This window comes from Lathyrus oleraceus, chromosome 2 (genome assembly GCF_024323335.1).
Source record: "Lathyrus oleraceus cultivar Zhongwan6 chromosome 2, CAAS_Psat_ZW6_1.0, whole genome shotgun sequence".
Lineage (NCBI taxonomy): Eukaryota > Viridiplantae > Streptophyta > Magnoliopsida > Fabales > Fabaceae > Lathyrus > Lathyrus oleraceus.
Window position 1 is genome coordinate 415,505,462 of NC_066580.1, and position 24,229 is coordinate 415,529,690.

General features: G+C 35.7%; 1 protein-coding gene across 1 annotated transcript; it reads left to right on the forward strand.

The window, feature by feature from the left end:
* Window positions 1-1,301: 1,301 nt before the first annotated feature.
* Window positions 1,302-3,713, forward strand: LOC127119825 (myb family transcription factor PHL11). Its single transcript, XM_051050154.1, has 6 exons — window positions 1,302-1,820; window positions 1,948-2,024; window positions 2,214-2,274; window positions 2,525-2,597; window positions 2,981-3,050; window positions 3,116-3,713. Exons 1-6 carry the CDS (start codon window positions 1,673-1,675, stop codon window positions 3,497-3,499), a joined length of 813 nt encoding a protein of 270 aa, XP_050906111.1. The 5' UTR covers window positions 1,302-1,672; the 3' UTR covers window positions 3,500-3,713.
* The last annotated feature ends 20,516 nt before the right edge of the window (window positions 3,714-24,229 follow it).

Sequence of the window (24,229 nt, forward strand, 5' to 3'; positions counted from 1 at the left end):
TATCAAAGGATGAAGAGATAATGCGACTTCAACTCATATCAAAGCTTTTGACCATGCAAACAATGTAGGTCTAAGGTGTTTTTGGAGAAAGTGTCTGTGTCAGACTATCCTCAGCTTTTCACCTTTATCAATGTCTACAAGCATCTTTACAGTTTTCATGAATGATCTTCCTAAGTTGGGAGACATATTTGGGTTTGCCTTGATGTCTAATATCATTAAACCTACATGAAATAAGAACTTATTAATCTGTATCACTAGATTTTAAACATGTTTCCAGTGATGTCCTGCATGTTTTGTCTACCATTTGCAATGTTGATATAATTAACTCTATTTGCATATACTCAATCCTTTCTACATCAATAATAATATTATATTCACAATTGCACTTTTGCACCTAAATTAGTAAATGCATTTCCAAATTTCATACTCCCTAGATGGTTCGCATTTTTCAAATATCTTCCATCATACTCTTTTCTTTCAAACGGTTGATCTAGATCCACTATGAATTACATAGTTTATTATGATTTTTTTAAATAAATTTTTAGATACCAGTGAATTTAATACCTTTAGACAAAATGTATTTAGATTATTAATTTTATTTTAAAATAAATTCTTAAAAAAATTGACATGACATTCATGATGAATAATGTGCATGTACCCAACCAAACTTAATGGATACTGATATATTTTTACCATTTTCCACTCTACATTTAACACTAAAATATTTTAATGAAACACATTGAACTTTAAAAAAAAAAAGAGAGAATTTCTCGTCATGGTACTACATCTCCAATTCTCCGAGATGGCTTCCTCTGCCGGAGAGGAAGGAGGAATATGCTGCCGTCGCAAACTGAAACAGACAAACCGAAACATGGTCATGGTGGGCTCCACTTTTCTCTCTCTTTCTCTCTCTCTAATTTCTATTTCCATCATCCATGTGATGAAGTGACCTTCCCCTTTGTTTTGGATTCTCACATCCTTCTATTATGGTCCAAAATCGAATATTCCACGCTACCATCCATCCCACTTCACTCCCATGCACCCCTCCCACTCCCACATCATCCACCGTTCGATTTCCCTAACAAACTCCTCTCTCAACCATCAGAAAGATCCAACGGTAAAAACATGCAGCAGGATGATACACCCTCGCTTTCAATTAAAAAAAACGTAGTATTATTCTATTCACGATGTTACCTCAGATTCGTCGCCGATATTTCCTCTAACATGTTCCTTAAATAAAATAGAACCTGTTGTTTTCTACAAGGTGAGCTGAATTTGCACTAATCAAATGATGTTTGCATAATATTATTTTAATAATAATAATCTTTAACGTTGACGTATATTAATTATTAGAATTTGCGTGACAATTATTTGAATCAATGTAACACAGTTATATAAACTCCTTCCATCACCGTATTTGACGCTTTTATATTTGTTGCTTCTTACTCCATTGAGCCATTGTTTTTTTCTTTCTATATTATTTATATTTCACAACACCAATTCTATGTTTTCATCTGATCAATAATGTTCTGTTCTTCTGACTTGTCTGGTTTCTAGTTCTATTCCAATATGTTATGATTACTCATCAGAGTCTGGTTTTTGTCTTGTGAAATTATAGATTCTTCCATTTTCATTACCAAAAACATTCACACTTGAATTGAAGATTTTGGATATGATGGAGAGTGGTGAGATAGGAGGAAGAGAAGGTTACAATGGAGTGATGATGGCGATGACAAGAGACCCGAAGCCGAGGCTGAGGTGGACAGCCGATCTTCACGACCGGTTTGTCGATGCTGTCACAAAGCTTGGTGGCCCTGACAGTATGTAGTGTGCTCTTCTTTCATTTGGTTTTAAGAATGTTTTTAATCTCTATGGAGTTCTCTTTGTAACATAATGATATTAATTTGAAATGTTTTCTTTGTTTTTTTGTTATGGTATTGTGCATAGAGGCAACTCCAAAAGCTGTTCTAAGGTTAATGGGCTTAAAAGGTTTGACATTATACCATTTGAAGAGCCATTTACAGGTAACAACTTCTATCCTTTTTACAAATTGATGTTAAAAATAGTATCATTTGAAGAGCCAATTACTAGTATAAGTTAATTACATACTTTATTGGTGAAAATTTTCTTTCATTCTATCTTTCATTGTCTTGTTTTTTTCTCAAAGAATTTTCATTTTGAGGTATAAAATGACATTTTTTGCTAACTTGCAGAAGTATAGACTTGGACAACACGGTCGAAAACAATATGAAGAACAATACAAAGAGAATAGCAGTGAGTCAGTTACAAATAAGTCAATTCATGTTTGGATTTTGCTTATTTAAACTTATATAGTAACTTAAATTCTTGTGAGAGTATTTGAAACAACTTATTAAGAGTTCTTGGCATGCTCATAAGTTATTTTCAGCTTACTATAGGCTATCTAAGATAACTTATAAAAAACCAGCTTATAGTTTATACTTTATATTAAAACAATTTAATATTTTTTTAATAATATTACTTTTTATGTGTTTCAACTTTTTAGGGTGCTCCTATGTAAATTTCAGTAATCATTCTTCACATACTAATCCCAGTTATGGAGGTGATAATGATGAGGGGTATGTTTGAATTTAACCAATTATTTAACTTTTTGTTTAATTTATATATATATATATATATATATATAATATATATATATATATATATTATATATATATATATATATATATATATATATATATATATTATATATATATATATATATATATATATTCTGAAGCACCAACATCTTTAAATATATGTGTGTTAGTGTCGGATATCAAAATTAATATTATCTTTTAAAATTATTATTGATGTCAACGTGTCAGTATCAATGTTGTGTTTAATATCAATGTCCGTGCTTCATAGTTCAATGTAAATTACCATCTAAAACTTCTTGCGTATCTAAGTAGCATTTTAACTCTTATGTTAATTCTAACTTATTGTATTTCCTAACTAATAGGGAAATCCCAATAGCTGAAGCACTTAAGCAACAAATTGAAGTTCAAAAGAGATTAGAAGAGCAATTTGAGGTATTCTATCACTTTTCTAACTAAGTAAATTAATTATTCAATTCTAAATAATTCATTCTCAATAGGTACAAAAGAAATTGCAAATGAGAATAGAGGCTCAAGAGAAGTATTTTCAGACAGTGTTAGAGAAAGCACAAACAAGTCTTTCACAAGATGGACAAACCAATCTTGAATTCAACTCAGCTTTATCAAATTATTTCATGGAAAATATGAACAAAGATGGTAAAGAAAACATAGTAGACATGAATGAGTTTTATAACAAGAATCATAGTTCAGTTTTCAATTATCAAGAAATACTAGGAGTTGAAGAAAATAAGGAACTAAAGGCTCAAGTTGAAGGGGATTCAGTTCAGCTAGACTTGAACATTAAAAATGGCAATGAACTTCTATGTGCAGATGGAGCTGAAATGGAATCAAAGATGGTTTCATATAGGGTGTTCCAATTTTGAATTATCATATTTTTAACCTTTAATTATTGAATATTCTACTTCACCTACATATATTTCATAATTTTCATCCTTTCTCTTGGATAAAGTTGCATACTAGGAACAACTTCATGATCTCTCATATAGTTATTGTCTAAGTTTATTCCTAATTTTCTATGTTTGCTTTCGCCATATAAGTCATAGCACTGTTTTCAATTTACCAAGTACATGATTTCAATCTTAAGTTTAGTCCTAATTTTCTATCTTTGCTTGCACCATATAAATCATAATCGTGTTTTTATATTTGCTACGCACAAGCTATATGTATATTTGATTTTAATTTTAGAGAAAAAATAGTTTTAAAAGTGTAAAATTTAATTTAATATTCTTTAAAAAATGATTTTGATTGAAGTTAGATTTTAAGTTTTTCAGCTCCACGATTAATTGTTCTTAAACATTTTTATATAAATGTGTGTAAATTTAATTATTTTATATGAAATTCAACCGTTTATCTTAAATTGGATTTTATATATTACGAAGCCTGATAAGCCCAACAGAATTTATCAGAAAATTTATTTGGATGAAAGATTGTATCTTTAATTAACTTTTATTGTTTATTTTTAATTGTTATTTTAAGGCGTTGTTCTTTCCATTCTTAAGGATATTTTTCTACTATTGTGAAAAGTCTCAACGATCTCTAGTGTTTGTAGAATCATTTTTGTATACATCTTTTTTAAATTATTCCTAGAGCAAATTGATGAGGCATTCTTTATGCTAAAATTTAATCCGAAGATGCATTTCCATTATGCATAAAATGTGAGTCCGAAGATGCATATGTAAACACCATTAATTCAAAATTTAGAGGGTGCATTCGCTTTTGTTTCATATGCTCATGTTAGACCCTTCCCTCTTCCTCTTTTTTCATTTTCCAAAAAAAAAAAAACTCAAACAATACCATTTGAGCTCTCACATCAATTCAAACTTATCATCCATTAAAGCTTCTACCTTTGGAGCTCTTTCTCATCCTTTCAAGTATCTCATCTATTTAAGCTTATCTTATTCATCCATTTCATTTGGTAAATTTTCCAAACCTCTTTCTTTTTTTATGTTTTGTTTTATAGTTAGTTGTTTAAGGTACATTAAATAGTATTGAAAACAAATAGAAAGCCTAAAAGGACATGCATTCATATTTATTTGGATGGTCAGGGCATCAATGACATTTTTGCCATGGTTGAGAAAATCAAAGCTTTGTTCAGAGATGCATCTCTGAATTTTCTCTGTGCTATTTTTCGAAGATGTATCTTCAGATTTGTCCCAAGCTAAAATTTGGTTGAATTTGTGGATTTTTCATGACATGTTGTTTTGAGTCTATTTGTAACACACATGCAATGGCTAAAAACAACCCTGATAGAATTAGGATTGGTCGTATGTCCTAAATCGCGTCGGTACAGCATGAGAAGGCCGCAACCAGGACCACAAGGCCACGAGTCAATGATAAATCATTTGATGGTTCATAGCGCCTAGGTTCCCAACCATCTGGTTTTACTTCACGTAGCTACTTGTCTCATGCCTCTACTTCATAGGACTGCGAGTCACCACATGATGAAGCAGCACTTGAAGCCCTTGAAGCCCATGAGAAACCCGTTGTTGATGCCCCTTTAGACAGTTATCCAGGAGGCTCATTTGACATCTCATTACTTCATCTCTATGCAGACCGTGCTGCTAGAAATATTTGGGAATGAGATATATATTTATTTTTTGTTGAAACAAAATTGATTTGTCCCATATCCCTTAGGTTTTAATGATAATAAAGAATTTAAAGAACAATTGCATATACTAATGTTTGTTCAAGTGTGCAAGATCATAAACTAAAATTTCATATAGAATCTAAGTATTGGTTCTAACTATGAACATCCAAAGAGAAGGTTAAAGACCAAAATATGATAGATCAGAAGCTGAAGACCAGACTCTGGAGAAGTTAAATTCTGAAGAGGTCAACATCTTAAGGTCAAAGTATGAAAGAGTTAGCCTCTGAATACCAGATTTTGAAGAAGTCTGCTTTTGATGATCAGAAATTGAGCTAGTCAAATCACAATGAACAAGGTGACTCTGATATGTCATTGTTCATCTCTGAACCTATTTTATCACATGAACACCTAAGCCCTATTTTCTTCATAGAGTCTACTGGGATACAAATTCTAATTCCTTTTGTAGAAAAGTGTTTTCAAACTAGACTTCACTACATTGACTATTTGGGGAAACATCCCAACGTTTCTTTTGAAGTTTCTCAAAGGACTCTACTATGTTGTATCTTCAATGACTCTTTTCTCCTCTATGAAAGGAGCTAAACACTTGAAGAAACATATACCAATTGAAACTCAAAGAGAATTTACTCTGTCAACATAAAAGCATAGGTTGAACTTAGGATTTCTTATCCTTGTATATCTTAGAAAGCCCTAAGTCTTAAAAGAGTCTATTTGCTTTGTATTCTGTACACACCTCTGATTGTATATTAAGTGTATTTTCCCAAACAATTATTTATCTCTTAGCTAGATTGTTAGAAGTCTCTTGCTAAGTGTTTGAGCATTCTAAGTCTCTTACTTGTGTGCTTGAGCATAAAAGTCTCTTGCTTGTGTTCTTGAGCATAAACGTATCTTGCTTGTGTGCTTGATCATTGAAAGTATCTTGCTTGTGTTCTTGAGCATAGAAGTCTCTTAATTTAGGTATTAAGCATTGGAAGTCTCTCGCTCGTGTGCTTGAGCAAATTATAATCTTGTGTGATTATATTGAAAATCTCTTATAAGTACAAGGGGTCTGTATTACTCTCAAGTTGTGAGAGGAAATAGGATAACTCTATATGTTATTCTTCTTTATTGCATTTCATATCTGCTTCCTACCTTAGACTAAATCATATTCTATAACTTGTGTTTAAAATATGACCAAGAGATTTAAGAAAAGAAAGAAAAAAGTAAACACAATTCAACCCCCTTCTTGTGTTTTTCTCACCTTCAGTTGGTATCAGAGCACGATCTATGCTTAACACTTAACAGTGGTGCATAAAAGATCCTGAGAAAAACATATTGAATAATGTATGGAGTTGAATCTGGTAGTGGTAATCCTAATCCACATGCTGCTATTAATCATGATTATAGCAATTTATAAAAGAATTATTATACAACTAGACCTCCAACCTTCAGTGGAGACTCTACTGAGTTTGACTGGTGCAAGAGCAAAATATATACTCATATAATAGGTCTTGATGATGAGTTATGAGATATTCTAGAAGATGACTTTGATATTCCAGTCAATGGAGTTGGAATGATGTCTGATAGAAAAATCCTCACACCATCTCAGAAAAAGATCTATAGAAAACATCATAAAGTTATAGGCATCCTGGTTGATGTTCTACCTTATTCTAAGTACATCAAAATCATTGATAAATCTCTTTCTAAGACCATTTTTGAATCCCTATGTACTACTTTTGAAGGGAATCAACCAGTTAAGGAAGCTAAAGCTAACCTTCTGGTTCAGAAATATGAGTTGTTTAGAATGAAGGAGGATGAAGACATTGAAACCATGTTTTCTAGGTTTCAAACTCTTGTGTTTGGACTTCAGGTTCTGTATAAGAGCTACACTACATCTGATCATGTCAAGAAGATTCTTAGGAGTCTTCTTGTCAGATACAAACTTAAAGTGACATCTATTTAGGAGGCTAAAGACTTAAACAAATTAATTATTGAAAGTCTTATCAACAATCTTCGTAGCTATAAGATGGAACTCATGGAGATGAGCCTTTAAGAAAGTCAAAGCCTCTGGCTTTGAAATATGTTGCCAAAACAAGGCTCCTCAAGTATAGGAGTGTGAAGAAGCTTCTCATTAGAAGGTTCCGAAGATGACTTAGATGATGAGGAAATGGAATTTATCATTAAAATGTTTTAGTATCTTGCCAAGAAGAATAAGAGATTCTCTGGAAGAATCAGTGGCTTCAGAGGACCTAGTTCCAGAGAAAAGAAGGATGATCAGAAAGGATGCTTCATGTGCAAGACGCCAGGTGAATTCATTATTGAATGTCAAGAAATACAAAAGGACAAGTCAAAGAAGGGAAGATTTTAGAAAGATAACGTTAGAAAAAAATTCAAGAAAATTCTCATGGCAACACGGGATGAACTTAACAATGAAGAAGACTCTGGAAAAGATGAAGAGCAAGTCAACCTTGCTTTGATGACTCTTACATCTTTTGAAGCAAAATCTGAATTAGATTCTAGTTGAGAGTCAGGGGAAGAGGATGAGGTATTTTCTAACTATCTTGTTTTGATTTAATTACTTTCATTCAAGATATCATGGGAAGATGTCAAGAGAAATCCAGACACATGAAAATATTGAAAAAGCAATAATAAGAATTAAATTTTGTTCAAAGTAAAAATGAAGCTCTAGAGAAAGATCATATTTCTCTAGTAAAGTAAGTGTTTGATAAACCTCTTGATGAGCATGTCATGGCTCTTCAAGAACCTAAAGTTGGTGAGTCAAGGGTTCTGAAGAAACTAAAACCTTAGATTTTAAAGTCAAAGCTTATGAATAAGCCAAAACCTAAGATATCATGCACTAAGGTTCTGAAAGGTTCAAATCATAAGGCTAACATCCATTCAAGATAACAAACATTCAAATCAAAAGTCTTGAATGATCCTAAACCTTATCATATAAGAGAAAAGGTACAAAAAAAGAAGAAACATGTCACAACTAACCCTAAAGGACCCATAAGACTATGGGTACGTAAATCTCAAATTATTTTTGCTACAGATATGCTTCAAGGGAGAAGCAAAGCAAGAGTCATGGTACATGGACAATGGCTGCTCACAACATATGACAAGAGAAAGGTGTATGTTCCAAACCCTAACTATGAAAGAGGGAACAATTATGGGATTTGGAGGAAACCAAAAAGGAAAGATCACTGGTATGAGTACTATTGGTAACTCATATATCTCAATTAATAATGTTTGGCTTGCAGATGGACTTATATATAGCCTACTGAACATTAGTTAATTTTGTGATAGTGGTTATTAAGTCATGTTTAATATGAACAACTACATAGTCATGAATGAATCTGACAAACCCATTATCTTTTAAGGTGGGTTCTAGATAGTTTAGCTGTTGGGAGAAAGATTTAAAAGAAATGGGAAATTAGGGTTTAGGTATTTTTTTCAGGATCACGGAAATTGATATTGATACATGTCCTATTGATTGTTTCATGCTTGTCTGTGTTTTCCATGTTGTTAGATGTTATGTTGATACCATGTTATTGTTGTTACTATGTTGAATATATGATGTATGAATGAATAAGAAGCATGGTTACATATATGTCTTGTTGTTGAAGTTATGACTCATAATCATTGGATTTGTGTTAGTCTATGGATTGGCATGGGTTAGAATGGTTAAGGTTGGAAGAGGATGTGTTTGGGAGTGGTATTTTTGAGAACAAAGCATGAATCAATTGATTGGTATGCAGAGATTCCCAGGAACAATCAGTTGGTTCCATGAATGTGTGAAAATCAGGAAAAATTGCAAGTGTCAATCGATTGACACTCTTGACCAATCTATTAGTCTTGTGCCATTTTAATAAAAAAATTAGATAAAAAAGGTTCATGAAAATCGTTTGGCCCTTCATAGCAATCGATTTATCTGTTATTTACAGAGAAAAAATTGATGGAATGTTCGGACCAATCGATTGGTCATCCTAGGAAATCAATTGGTTCACCCGTGTTCTTTCCCAAAACCACTTGTTTGATGATTCTAAGTTATCATAGAAACTGGATATGTATACATTACATTAACAATAATTGATCAGAATCCATGAAACTGGATGTACTTTAACCTAGGATCTTGATTAGGTTAGAATGTTAGAAAGATAACTTAGGGTATGAACACATTTTAAATTGTGATTCTTGGACACGAAGGTACCTCGGTGTGTACCGTGGACGAGTAGTCTCTTAAATTGCGAATCAATAGGCTTTGCATGAAACATGTTGTGATGATATGATAATTTGGTGAATGTGATCACCTAGTGATTGATGAGTGCAATCACGAAGATGTTGGAACCTAATCATGTTGTCGCTACCGAGAAAATGGTTTCACGATAAAGAAATCGAACAGACTGAACGAAATCAGATCAGTAGAATCGCCACTGAATTTTGTTTTATGTGGCTTCATCAGAAAGGCGAGGGGAAATAATCGACAAAAATCTCAAAAAAAAGACAAGCGCACGTGAAGCGCTACAAAAAGGATAAGGAATCGGTCTCGAAACTAAGATTAGGGTTCGGGAGTCAGTTACGTGAGGGGAAGGTATTATCACCCTTCACGTCCATAGTATTCCTTGGGAACCATTTGGATTGTTTTTACGTACATAATATTTTATCCGTCATTGTTTTATTTTTTCCAAAAAAATAAAATATGTCAAAGAGAGGGTGAAATTCTGGCGTAGTCAGTATCCAGATGTTCTACTCCAAGTCATGACATCTGATCCAACATTGTTACTAATACAGCAAGACAGTTACACAGATTAAAACCCAGTCCTAATATGCACACATTCACAGATGTCACGACATCTGCTACTGTAGTGCCCTAGAATGGAAGAACACCCAGTTCTGTCCATCTGGTATAAAGACTCAGCAGAGATCAATCATAGCACTGACTTCAGTTGAGCCTGCACAGTTATCAGCATGATGTCTCAATAGTGATTTGAACATCACCTGTTACAGTATTACAGTTTGCTGGCCTTGTACTTGTATATCCTAAAATTAAGGTCAAGCAAGTTAATCTAATTTCCACATATTAGGGTGCGAACAAATAGGCTATTTGTTAGGTTCATTAAATGTAGCTCAGTTGTTAGTTTCCTGGATTTTGGCTCAGTTGTTGGATTCCTGAAGAATAACCTGAGAAAAATACTAAAACAGAAAAACTAACCATCCTACAATTTAGCACATGCAGTCAGGAATGAATGTCACAACATTCAATTTGACGACCAGAACATATACCACATGCTAAGTCTGTTATGTTCCTGAAAACTGACTGTGCTAAATGTTGTACTGTAAAAGACCAACCAGTCTATGCTTCAGTATCAGCTAACAGTAATAAATGTCAAGACATCCAGTTTGACATTTTCACAATGAGCCTTGTGCCAGGTCTGTTATTCTCATGATAAACAGACTGAAATACATGCTGAGTTACAACAGACAGGATTATAACGTGCAGAAGGAAAAACAAACACAGGAAATTGTTAACCCAGTTCGGTGCAACATCACCTACTCTGGGGGCATACCAAGCAAGGAAGAAGATCCACTATCAGTAGTATTAATTCAGAGTCAAACTCCCCCGTTTACAACTCTTCACTTAATCCCTACCCAATGCAATCTATACCTAGGAACTCCTAGATAGAAACCACCAGTTTCCATTCCTATCACTACAATTTCAAAGTAATGCTAAACAAATTGAACTTGCTTCACAGCTTCGTTCAAGACCATAACAACTCTTACCTACAGGCTTTGAGTTACAAATAATCTCAGCTTTGAGCACTGAGAAACACATGGTAACCTTCCCACAGGTTGGGAGGTTTACCTCACTAAGCCCTAATTTTTACATTATTTGAGGCTTGCAAATCCTAGGTTACAATATGCTATTTATAACCTATGCACCCAACTGGATTTGGGCCTTGAGAAATCGCAGCAAACTTCTTCTTTGCTGTTACAAAGTCAGCAGAAAACTTCTGCTACAATCAAGGTCTTCAATCTTTTAGTTCCTAACATATCTCCATATATATCTCCATATTTAGAAACTGTGTATTCTGATTGAGTCTTTAAGACCTCCACAAAGAAGTTAGGATATTCACCAAATATCCTCACTAATCCCAGAATACATGCCTGAATTAACTAATTCAGTTTTCTACACATTTATGATGTCACAGTCACGATGTCGTGACATCGTACATGACATGTTGGCCCAGATGTTGAACTTCTTCAACCCAACATATTAAAACAACGGAGGTGATTACATTATTTGTTTTACAAAATTAATGTCAATCCTAAGGTATTAACAATCTCCCCCTTTGGCAAATTTTAGCTAAAACAAATAAACCTTACACTAGACACTACATCCCAATATGGGTATGCACTTCCTCTCTTTCATTATCTCCACCACCACAAACACCAAAGTTGGTGTACATGAGGAAATAGATGTACAAGAATCAGTTGCATCAAAACCCTTCCCCTCAACAGTAGAGCTTCCTGAAGAATATGTAATGCTGAGTACATAGATGATGTAACTCAGAGCACAAGACACAACTGTCCTCTTAACTCAGATCACAAGTCACAAGTGGTATACCCGGTTAGTGACTCTTGTGCCTGAACCCAACTTCTGCTCGCTACCATATTTTGCTTGCTTCTGGTACATCCTCAATACAGTGTTTCTCTCCCCCTTTTTAGCTAAACATTTGTCAATGAACCCTTCGCAAAACCAGATCCAGGCGCAGTATGCCCAAATCTTAACAAATCCCATGGTTTAGAGAGAATGGAATGTCGCTCTATTGAGAGGTGGAGTGCTGATGCATCCTTTAAATAGTCCAGCCCGTGCTTAGGAATTAACGGTAGGAATAAATGCTTGGTCAAGATTCATTAATATTTGCTGAGAAACAGTCAGAGAATCACCAACAAAATCTCAGACTATCTTTGAATACCTTTTATAGCTCTTGACTGTTTCTTTTCCGAAACAACAGTTCCAGTGCATGGAGACTATTCCATATATGCAGTCAGACACGTTGCACACGATGTCTTAACATTCAACGCGACTTTTGCCTACATTCTTCATGTATTCTTCCTATCACCATATCCTAAGACCACTTTCGTACCTCCAGTGGTAGCTGGACATCTGGCACCACTACATCCAAAATCACAAACACCAGTAGGTGGTTACTCCCCCTGTACCACACAATTGTAACACTCGGGCTTGTTCTACTACACCACACCCATATTTCCTAATGACTGTAATTTTCAGAAGGAACTAACACTATTGTCCAAGCCAATGTCATGACATCCGGTCAGACATTCTTATGCTCACTCAGCCTTGACACACACCACATCATCCCAATAACCAACAAGGGTCCATACCTTGTTATCTGAGAACACATAGACCACAAGCTTGATGATTACTTGCAGTGCAAAGACAGAACTCCCCTTGTCATGAACAACCAACTCTCCTCTTGAGACTTGGAGATCACACATGAGCATATCCAACACCTCAAAGTTGGACCTTCACATACTTCCTGATTCAACGAGAACCCAGACCACTTGATGAATGGAAAACATAAGACGCATCTTCATGTCTTCAAGAGCACTCCCTCTGTTCAACCCTCTTGGCTGAACACATCCACACTCTGTGTCAATCTCTCTTCTAACCAGAACAGAAAGTCACTTCACAAAATGTTCTAACATTAGTTAGGACATTCTTCACAACATAACAAAGAACACCATCTGATAATCTTCAGATATCACTGAGTCACCCGCTTGATCCAAAAGAACCCAGACACAAATTGGGACATATGCATTCTCATCCCATTACAAGAGATAATCTTCCATAGATAGCTCAGAACTCCTACCACAAGCTCCAAGAGTTGAATAGAAAACACCTCCTTTTGTCTTCAACTTACTACTTTTCTGCTCAAAAGTAATTTGTCTCAGACTTTCCTCAAGAATAATCAGCTGCCATTTGTTAATTCTCTTGATTCTTCGAACTCACTTCTGAGATAGACCAAATGCCACTGGTTGATTACCTCCTTCATGAATCCTCATATGGAAAAGTCAAATGCCACTTTTTGACCTCTCCAAGTTTATCAGACTTCTCCCAGAGGTATTCTGACCTTCCAAGTGAGACTTGAACTTCAAGCTACATGTTAAACAAAACTTAGATTCTCTAAGACATGAACATGTAACATCTTCTCCATCCAGCAACTCCAAAGAATTGCAATGAGAACGATCTTTTTGAAGTACCCAATCTACAACTCTGTAGACCCTTCTATCTTAAGTTGATGTGTCACTTCACCAACTAAGATTCTGATGTTGAACCAAATGTCACACCATTGTGTTTTAACATCTACCTGTTGAATTCAGCTCCTTCTTCTCCCACTTGAAAGAACTTCCTTCCTACACAGAACTAGAGTTCAACGCTCTCATAGACTTGATTGTGGAACCAAGTTTGAGTAAACAACCTCCATCCTACAGGTTTGCAGTTAAGTCATCCAAGCTCACACCTTGATGAATCCCTGCTTCTTCTCCAAAGACATCAGACACTCTGATGCATGAGTCTTCAGAAGGACCAGTTAGAGACTAACCCTTCAGCTATACCAAGGATTCAACTTCCTAAAGCATGGTTGTTTCCATGATGCTAAGAATGCTGCCACTTGTTCTTAACTCCACAGTGTGCATTAGCCAATGCACTTCCTTACTTAGATCAGAGATAAACTGATCCAAGTAACCACCATCAAGACTATGATGTCTTCTTCTTCTTGTACATACCAAGGCTGAACATGTTTCTTGCCAGGAAACCTTTTCAGAGATCATATGCTTTTGCTGCCACCAAAGAGATAGATCATAAACCAATGTATTATCCTTCCTGTGATTCTGCACAGGGTCTTGAAGAAGAGATGTTCCAACATCTTTAGGAACATCAATTATCTTGAGCTCCAAGGATAATCAATTAAATACTTGTACTTGGCACAAGTAGACATTGATCTTAAATCCTTTCCCAATTATCCTTTCAGATACTTCCACCATAAGAATACTTTGAAAATACTCTTCTTGTGTCAACATCTTCTGCTTGCAAGCACCTCAACAGATTTGAGAATCTTTCCAGATTAGATTCACCCTTAGGAATGAGAGAGATGAATCTTTCCTTGCAAATGTGTCACACAACAGCCATAACCCATGTGACACAGGTCAACAACCAACCATACCCTAGGCTGACCAAACGTGAGGAGGTTAACCAAAACTCCCCCTCAAATTAACAATCATGGAAACTCCACACCAATATTCATGCATTGTACACAAAAGTCTCAACATGACATACACCATCCCTATCAGTGGCAATTAACTTTATGAGTTATACCTATACATACTCCAATCACACCAATCAGACTCCAGCTGACCATAAGTACTAATGAAAAACAGCATCAGTCAATAGTAGATATGCATTTCCAGAGCATGCTACCTCAACCAACCTCTGAATCTTCATATTCTCATTCCTTGACAGAACTGCCACTTCTGAGCGTGGTGTTTGAATAACAAGATTCATGGTCCCAATGAAATAGCAATCAGGTTATCCCATTATTGACTGCTAACATCCAGGGGACTTGTCTTCCAACACAACATAGTACTTCAGGGAACAACTATCCAACCCTGATCAATCTACAGAGATAGGACAAACAGCAGGAATTGCACAATACCACATCTCAACCAGCTCCACTTCTAGAGATCATAGTTGACCCTACCCTTGTCAACTTAGCACACACAGATGTCTCCTCTTCCAGGTCAGGAGTAGGTTCCAAACCAAAGTATCCCTTTGTTTGACACCCAAAACATCTGCTCTTCAACCGGTAGGCGCATGCTTGTTGAACAACATGTTCTAACATCACATAGAACATTAGTTCCACCTCCTTGGAACACACCCTCCTTGAAAGTCTTCACGGTCTTCATATGCACTACTCAAGAAAGTAGTGATCAGGTGATTCTTCCCATGATGAGTGGACTTGAGGAGACTCAAGTATCTTTGTCATCTTCAGTAGATTCTGATGAAATCTTTGAATACAGCAGCCTTTCACCCACAAGAGGGAAAACTACATCAGAGTTTGAGTTTTTCCAGGTATTATGCAGTGGAAATTATAATACAACTCAACCTATGAGCATACGCTTCACCAGATCAGCCTCCAAGAACATACCAAGTTTGAATATGATTCAATACTAGCACAGCTGTCCCACACAAAGGCCAATTGCCAATCTCCAGAGACAGGTGCCCACAGTTCCTGTCGTGAATAGTCCATCCACCTAATTCAAGGGACCATTCAAGGAAATCACAGAACCTGCCACAGGTGCCAACATCCGTACTAACATAACTCCTTGCAAGATACCAGAAAGTATCACCCATGGATCTCATCCAGAAACAGAACAGAATGCCGGCTCTGATACCATTTGAAATTCTGGAGTAGTCAGTATCCAGATGTTCTACTCCAAGTCATGACATCTGATCCAACATTGTTACTAATACAGCAAGACAGTTACACAGATTAAAACCCAGTTCTAATATGCACACATTCACAGATGTCACGACATCTGCTACTGTAGTGCCCTAGAATGGAAGAACACCCAGTTCTGTCCATCTGGTATAAAGACTCAGCAGAGATCAATCATAGCACTGACTTCAGTTGAGCCTGCACAGTTATCAGCATGATGTCTCAATAGTGATTTGAACATCACCTGTTATAGTATTACAGTTTGCTGGCCTTGTACTTGTATATCCTAAAATTAAGGTCAAGCAAGTTAATCTAATTTCCACATATTAGGGTGCGAACAAATAGGCTATTTGTTAGGTTCATTAAATGTAGCTCAGTTGTTAGTTTCCTGGATTTTAGCTCAGCTGTTGGATTCCTGAAGAATAACCTGAGAAAAATACTGAAACAGAAAAACTAACCATCCTACAATTTAGCACATGCAGTCAGGAATGAATGTCACAACATTCAGTTCGACGACCAGAACATATACCACATGCTAAGTCTGTTATGTTCCTGAAAACTGACTGTGCTAAATGTTGTACTGTAAAAGACCAACCAGTCTATGCTTCAGTATCAGCTAACAGTAATAAATGTCAAGACATCCAGTTTGACATTTTCACAATGAGCCTTGTGTCAGGTCTGTTATTCTCATGATAAGCAGACTGAAATACATGCTGAGTTACAACAGACAGGATTATAACGTGCAGAAGGAAAAACAAACACAAGAAATTGTTAACCCAGTTCGGTGCAACATCACCTACTCTGGGGGGGCATACCAAGCCAGGAAGAAGATCCACTATCAGTAGTATTAATTCAGAGTTAAACTCCCCCGTTTACAACTCTTCACTTAATCCCTACCCAATGCAATCTATACCTAGGAACTCCTAGATAGAAACCACCAGTTTCCATTCCTATCACTACAATTTCAAAGTAATGCTAAACAAATTGAACTTGCTTCACAACTTCGTTCAAGACCATAACAACTCTTACCTACAGGCTTTGAGTTACAAATAATCTCAGCTTTGAGCACTGAGAAACACATGGTAACCTTCCCACAGGTTGGGAGGTTTACCTCACTAAGCCCTAATTTTTACATTGTTTGAGGCTTGCAAATCCTAGGTTACAATATGCTATTTATAACCTACGCACCCAACTGGATTTGGGCCTTGAGAAATCGCAGCAAACTTCTTCTTTGCTGTTACAAAGTCAACAGAAAACTTCTGCTACAATCAAGGTCTTCAATCTTTTAGTTCCTAACATATCTCCATATATATCTCCATATTTAGAAACTGTGTATTCTGATTGAGTCTTTAAGACCTCCACAAAGAAGTTAGGATATTCACCAAATATCCTCACTAATCCCAGAATACATGCCTGAATTAACTAATTCAGTTTTCTACACATGTATCACGATGTCGTGACATCGTACATGACATGTTGGTCCAGATGTTGAACTTCTTCAACCCAACATATTAAAACAACAGAGGTGATTACATTATTTGTTTTACAAAATTAATGCCAATCCTAAGGTATTAATAGAGGGTGTTTTTGTTATTATAGTGCTCGCCAAGGATTGAGGTCCTTGTGCCTACGTATCACTGATTCGGGGATGAGGAATCAGAGCTCCATAGTTCAGAGTAGAAAATTGTTTGTGTGTTGGTTGATTTTACCTTTTAGAAAAGGGTTTTCGGAGTGGTGCCCCGAGGCACAAAAATAAGGTTTGATGGGTTGTGTTGATTTTATCTTAAACAAGAATTTATGAAAAGAATTTGTGATTAAATTGCACTAAAGTCTATGGACATAGATGATTATTCTAGATAACAAGCCAAGCATCTTGCATCCAAAATAATCAGAGTGAGGGTGGGAATTCTCCATTCTCACTCATTCTCCACCACTTAAGACTCATGGCGCACAATACTAATCGTAGTTATTGGGTATTTTGAATTTGATTAAGAAAAATTTGCTTGACATTGGATCAAGGGTTTGTTTATTTGATTATGAAATGTGGCTTATGCTACATGAATACAAAGTAACCAACAAGGAAATAAAAGGGTCTCATTGTAAGGTAGCCCAAGATAAAGCCTTGTATGTGCAAAAGTGGGACCTATGCTAAACAAAGGATAATGGTCTTACAAACATGTCCCCCTAAGGTGGTGCCATGATGCCATTCTTACAAAAGGTATGCAAGTTATAGATGAAACCCAAGTGTTACAAAGCATCACAAAGAGAGTAATGTAAATCCTCCAAGCAAAGGTCCTAAATGGGATCCTCTAAGTCCAAATGATGATGACAATAATAAAAAACAATAGTAAAGTGTACAATGATGGTGATAATGATGACTTGAATGTAAATGACATAATAAGTAATGAACAATAATAACAATGATAATAATCATAACAAGAGGTTAGTAGTAATCAATGTTAAAAAGTCAAAGTTAGGGTTATGGACAACTTTTGGGGATTATCTACCTCTAGGTCAATAGATTTAAAATATGGTTCATCGAGGGGTAACTTATCACTGATGCAAAGTAAGGAGGATGATCAATGGTTCAACTTACCCTATATTTGCAACAATTAAAGTTGTTCAACCTCAATTCCATATATCAATAGATTGACAAAAATAAGACTATACAACCCAAATGAAATATTAACAAGTTATATGAACCAGATGAAATATTAACAAGTTAGGTGAACCAAATGAAATAATAACAAGTTGTATGGTTAGTATAAACAAGTCAAAATGATAAATAAACAAAGTATAGAAAGGTTAATGAGTTAGCATAAATCAAATGAAGAGACAATGTATCAGATGAATCCATAACTTAACAATTTGAACTTCAACCACAAGTTAAATGACCAAGTTGTTTGAAATAGAGGCAACCTATCCATTCTTTAAAGTATCATGGATGAAATCATGGTCATCCAATGGTACGTTTAAAGTGTGGAAGATTTTTATCAAGCCTAAACCAAGCACATCATGACTTAAATGATTTTTATTAGTCCTTCATTTCAAGACTCCAAAAGTCTCTCATAAATGATCCAAATAAAATAAATAAAATCACCATTAAATCCTAGAGGAAAAAATAATGGGGGTTGATGTTCAACATTTTTCCAAAATAATAAAAAATAAGAGAGTAAAAAATAAATCAAAAGAGAAAAATAAAATGAATAAAATAAATAAAATGGAAAAAATGAAGAAAAAAAAGAAAGGAAAATGGTCATGATGCACAACAAGCATGGCTCAAACCCATGACCTTGGGGTCATGGGGGAGTCTATCCCCTCACCCACTGGGCCAATGGCCCAATTGTGTTAACCAAACGTGCTTAGATGAATAAATAATAAAAACATAAAATAAATGGGATTCACACGTAGAGGAACTAATCAGATTATGCCAACACAAATATTCAAATTCAAAAAACATGGGCAACTTCGTCTTAAAGCTTCGACCACTCATAATCAAAACTTGAAATCATGGATTTTTAACCAGTTTTAAGGATCAAAACATGTTGCATGATCATAAACAAAATGTTCTCCCCACTAAAGAGCCATTGATTGGCTCTGAGTGAGGAGTGGAACACGAAACCGAAGAACAAAGTTGACCTAAAACAAAAATTAAATGATGGGAATGGAGTAATCAAAGCTAAACGTTTGGGGTTAATGACCATGGATAAATTTCGAGCAAGAGGGTAACTTGTTTGAGTGAAAGAGATGAGTATTTCTACTTGGTCGGGATCGGTTCAAGGAGGGATTCTGAAAATTGAGCTCAACTCAGGTAAGGCTTAGGGAGGATGAGTTAGGGATTGGAATAGCTTGAGTGAAGGTTAATGAAGGTTTCTGGATGGTTGTTTTGGATTGAAACTCTTTGAAACTCAGAAACACGATTTCTGTTTTTGGAGCTTTGGGTGAAATATGCAGAAGAGGTTATGGGCCTTTTTCAGCATGGAAAATGAAGGAGACACCTTCCCCTATTTATAGGGAAGGTGTGTGGATGGTTTAGAGGGAAGGAGAAGGATGTTTGCTTCAGAAAGGGTGAAGGGTCGAAGCATGCTCAAGGTTGAACTTGGGGAGAGAAGGGTGGTTGTGTTCGGACCTTGTTTTCACTCCATACTAGTTGGTCTTCACCCTTAGCATTGATTTGGAACAGACACAACCAAATAAATGGCCTTTTATGCAAATTTCTTTTTGCTATTTTTGGAAAAGTTAGCATTTGCACACGGGGTCGATTTTTGAGCTTTTGCGTGTTTTAGCTTGCAAGTTGACTTCCTACCACACCACACTATCCTATGTAACATGTTTGGGGACCATTAGAATTATATTAAGAGGGTTTGGACACTTAATGCATCCAATCGCAAATTCTGACTGGTGTGGTCTGGCTTGCTGATCAGAATGGACACATATGTTTGAACCAATGCCAAATGAAATTGGCTCGTGCATTTTGCTTCAATTTTGGGCTATTTGTTCCTTGCCATGAACTTGATTGAATTAAAAAAGAACCAGATCAAAAGGGCTTGTGGTTTGGAAATGGGGACATGCCAAAGTAGTGGTCATGACATGATTTTTGGGCATGGTAGACATGTTGGACCAACTTGGCCAATAGCAAAATTGAACCCATTCCTCAATGAATTAGGTATTGGACCTTGAAAAAAAGTTGTAGAGGAAGTTATTTAGGACATTTTATTGTATTGGAATTTAAAAATCTTAAAAAATGAAGAAGTTATGGTCTTTGGAACTTCCCATATGCCATTCTTGTCAAAATGTGACCAACCAACATGACCTAGTTTTAGGGTTGTGTGGTTTATTGCTTTTCAAGCCACAATTGTGGATGTATTGACCTCAAATGATCATATCATGATGGTAAATGAATATTAGGCCTTTTTGGAACGGTTTTAGGTCAAATTGGTAGGTGGATCAAGTCATGGAAAGTTGAAAAATCATGTACGAACCAACTACTTGGAATATGGACTAAATGGACGTTTAAATGGTTGATTTGGATTGTAATGGACATGAGATGATGTTGAATGAATGGTAGGTTGGTTGGATGGTCAAAAATGATCAAGCTCAATGGTCAAAAAGCCCCCAAATTAGGGTTTCTTGAGCCATAAGTTTCATCAAGAACCATGGTCAGATGAATTAGAGTTTGAATTGTAGGGATCCAATTGAGATGCTTAAAGGTCGTGTGGCATGAACAAACTTAGGATTTAAGGGGTTCTTAATGGAATGGTCAAGATCCATGGTGAATCATGACTTGTACAACCCAAAAGGAGGGTTAAGAGCTAGGATTTGGTCCTTGGGTGACCAGATGAATCTTGAAGTTTCTTCAAAGGGGACTTACCACCTAAATTGGACTTGGGGAGTGAGTCAGATGTCTTGAGTGATCCGCCAAGATTTGTGGGATGCTTGAGGATGAAATTAGGGTTAAGGTGGCTTGGTCACACCTCAACATGACCAGAGGATCATGGGGCTTTGCATATGAGTCCCATGCCTTGGGCTTGTGGAATTTTATGACCATTAAGTATAGATGCATATGAGATGATGTGTATGGGATGCATGCTTGGGTTTTAAGGCTTTTAGAAGATGACATGGGGTAGGGAAAATTTGAGGGTACGATACACGTATTTGTAAATAATCCTTGATCGTGAACATCCCAATGCTTATGTAAGTAGAATTGGTATGTGGGCACGAATGATTTGTGCCTCACAATGGGTTTGAGTCCCAACTATGGATTGAGTTCATAGAGGAGAAACAGGTCTCTAAGTGGGTTCGAGTCCCATACAGAGAAACATACCCTAAGTGGGTTCGAATCCCATACGGGTGACGGTTCTTGAAGTGGGTTCGAGTCCCATGGAGAACCCAAATCCATACAAAAATCGAATCATACAAACATTCGTGACCCAAGCCTTTCCCTAGACGTATGTTTGGTTAGGGAAAGATGTTTTATGATAATTTCCAAATAGTGATTTATTGAGTTATGTGAACTCAAGTTACATGTTTCCATACAATGAGAATATCCCTTAGATGCTTAAGTCTTTCTCTATTGTGTAAGTTTACACGTGTATTATTTTATCGAGGAGCTTAAGTCGATGATTAGACATGAACCCTTTAGAGCCCAGTGGATCCATAAGATAAGGAACCCACTGAAATTATTATCTCACCCCATTATTATTGTTGCAGGTGGTTCTTTGAGGGTGAAGGGCAAGGGTAACCTTGTTTAATGATGTTTCAAAGGATTTTAATGTGAAGATCTTACGTTGTAGCTTGTGTACATATATGGATATTGTACATAGATCTTAAGCTTTGTCTAAAAACCTTTGTATATCATGTGTCATATTGTATATTATTCTTATGGACATGTATGTATATAACATTGTCGATATGAACTTACGTGTATCAATACCAAATTACACTATATGCAATATATTTTATAGATGTATATTATGTGTGGGTGTTACACTCTCAATGCCTAACAAAGCCTTTGGGGAAACTATTCTGGACCAACTAAAGGTCGAAATAGTTGAGGTCTAATTCATCTCAAATTCACTCCACTTGATCCAAGGTATAAAGTCAATTCACACGAAAATCGAGGTACATTATGTAATCTCCACTTTTCACTACCTTGAATCTTGAACTAACTTGGGCGTTGGAGTGTTATCCTTGAAGGTTCACCCCAAACCTCCACAGTGGAGATCAACATCACAATTTCAAGATCCTTAATTCACGGACTGCATCCAATTTTGGTTCAAGGACATAACAAACCCTAATTGAATTCTATACATTAGGACCACAAATCATGTGTGTCATTCTAGGTCTTTATTATCTTACTTAATTCAAACAAACTTATCAATATTAGGCTTCCAAATAGAACCATTATAAAGGCCCATTTTTCTGGTACACTTAGGTTTAACAACAATTTTTATCTCACTGATGTGTTCTATTTACCTGATTTTTTAACAACTTGATATAAGTTCCTAGACTCACTCACAACCTTGATTACAATTTGATTTTCATGTCTGATGGATATGTGATATAGGGGAATCATACCTTGATTATGATTGGTGTAACTAAACTGTTTAATGGATCATACATGCTCACTCATCATGTTCAAACCATTAAAACTAGTACCACTTGTTTCCTTGATACCCCTGCCCTTACCCCCCCCCCTTCCCCTCCACTCTTAACACCTGTAATATGTGGCGTAATTGTTTAGGCCACCCTTCCAATGATTCTATATCCGCCAGTAATAAAATTTTTCCTTCTTGCAATCTTTCTAATTTTGTTAAGCTTTGTGATACTTGTTTGTTTGTCAAACAAAGAACACTACCTTTCAAACACAAGACTTCTAAGTTTCTATTTTGTCCACACAAACATTTTGGACCCTTTTCCCATCCCCTCCATGATTGTACATAGATATTTTGTAACCATTTTTGATGATTATAGTAGACATGGTTGGAAATTTCTCATGAAACTTAAATATGAAACTTCTTTGTAAATCAAATATTTTGTTTCTTACATAAAAACTCAATTTAAAATCACAATAAAATGCATCATGTCTAACAATAGTCTTGAGTTCACCCTTAAATATTTTTACTTGAATCGTGGCATTATTCATCAGTCCTCATGCACTAATACCCCCCAACAAATTGACTTGGTTGAAAGAAAACACAAACACCTTTAAGTGTCATTGATGCTCTTATTTTTCAATCTAAGCTTCCTAAAGTTTTTTTGGAATCATGCTCTTTCTCAAGATGTTTATATCATTAATTAGACTGCCTTCTAAGTTGCTTTTTGCTTTCTTTTCAATCTCCTTTTGAAAGGATTTACAATCTTTAACCTGATTATTCTCTTTTAAAAGTTTTTTAATGCCTTATCTATTCTTGTAGTCCTAAAAGATTTAGATCCAAACTTGACTTTAGATATAAGAAATGTGTTTATCTAGGCATTAAAATTGGTGTCAAATGGCATATTCTATACAACCTTCATAACAAACAAATCTTCATATCCAGAGACACTGCTTTCTATGAAAACATTTATCCCTATTACACACCATCCACCAATCCTTGCACTACAACCTAACCTTCCCTAAATGGCTACTATGATTTTTCTTCAGATTATCTATGTAACAATATTCCCCCTACTTCTTCTATTACATAAAATAGTCCCACACACATACACATTAACACTTCTACATCCTATACCATAAATATACATATTTCTCAAACAAATATGACTACCCTTGTCGTTCCTCAATATCCTTATCCACACACCAACACTGATACCTCACCTCTATCCATACATTCTCCAACCTAATAACTTATCTCGTTACTTATTATTGGGAAATATGACAGAACCTCCAGACCTCCTACCCATCTCTAAGACTATCACTATTTCTTTATTCAAGGTATTATTTTTCCTACTCCTCCTTCATAAAGTAAACATCTCTATCCCTTATCTAA

Excerpts from the sequence above, each read along its gene's own strand:
- LOC127119825 (XM_051050154.1), top strand. The coding sequence starts at position 1,673 with ATGATGGAGAGTGGTGAGATAGGAGGAAGAGAAGGTTACAATGGAGTG. Across the intron at positions 2,025-2,213 it reads ATTTGAAGAGCCATTTACAG|AAGTATAGACTTGGACAACA; the intron begins GTAACAACTTCT and ends GCTAACTTGCAG. Across the intron at positions 2,275-2,524 it reads ACAATACAAAGAGAATAGCA|GGTGCTCCTATGTAAATTTC; the intron begins GTGAGTCAGTTA and ends TCAACTTTTTAG.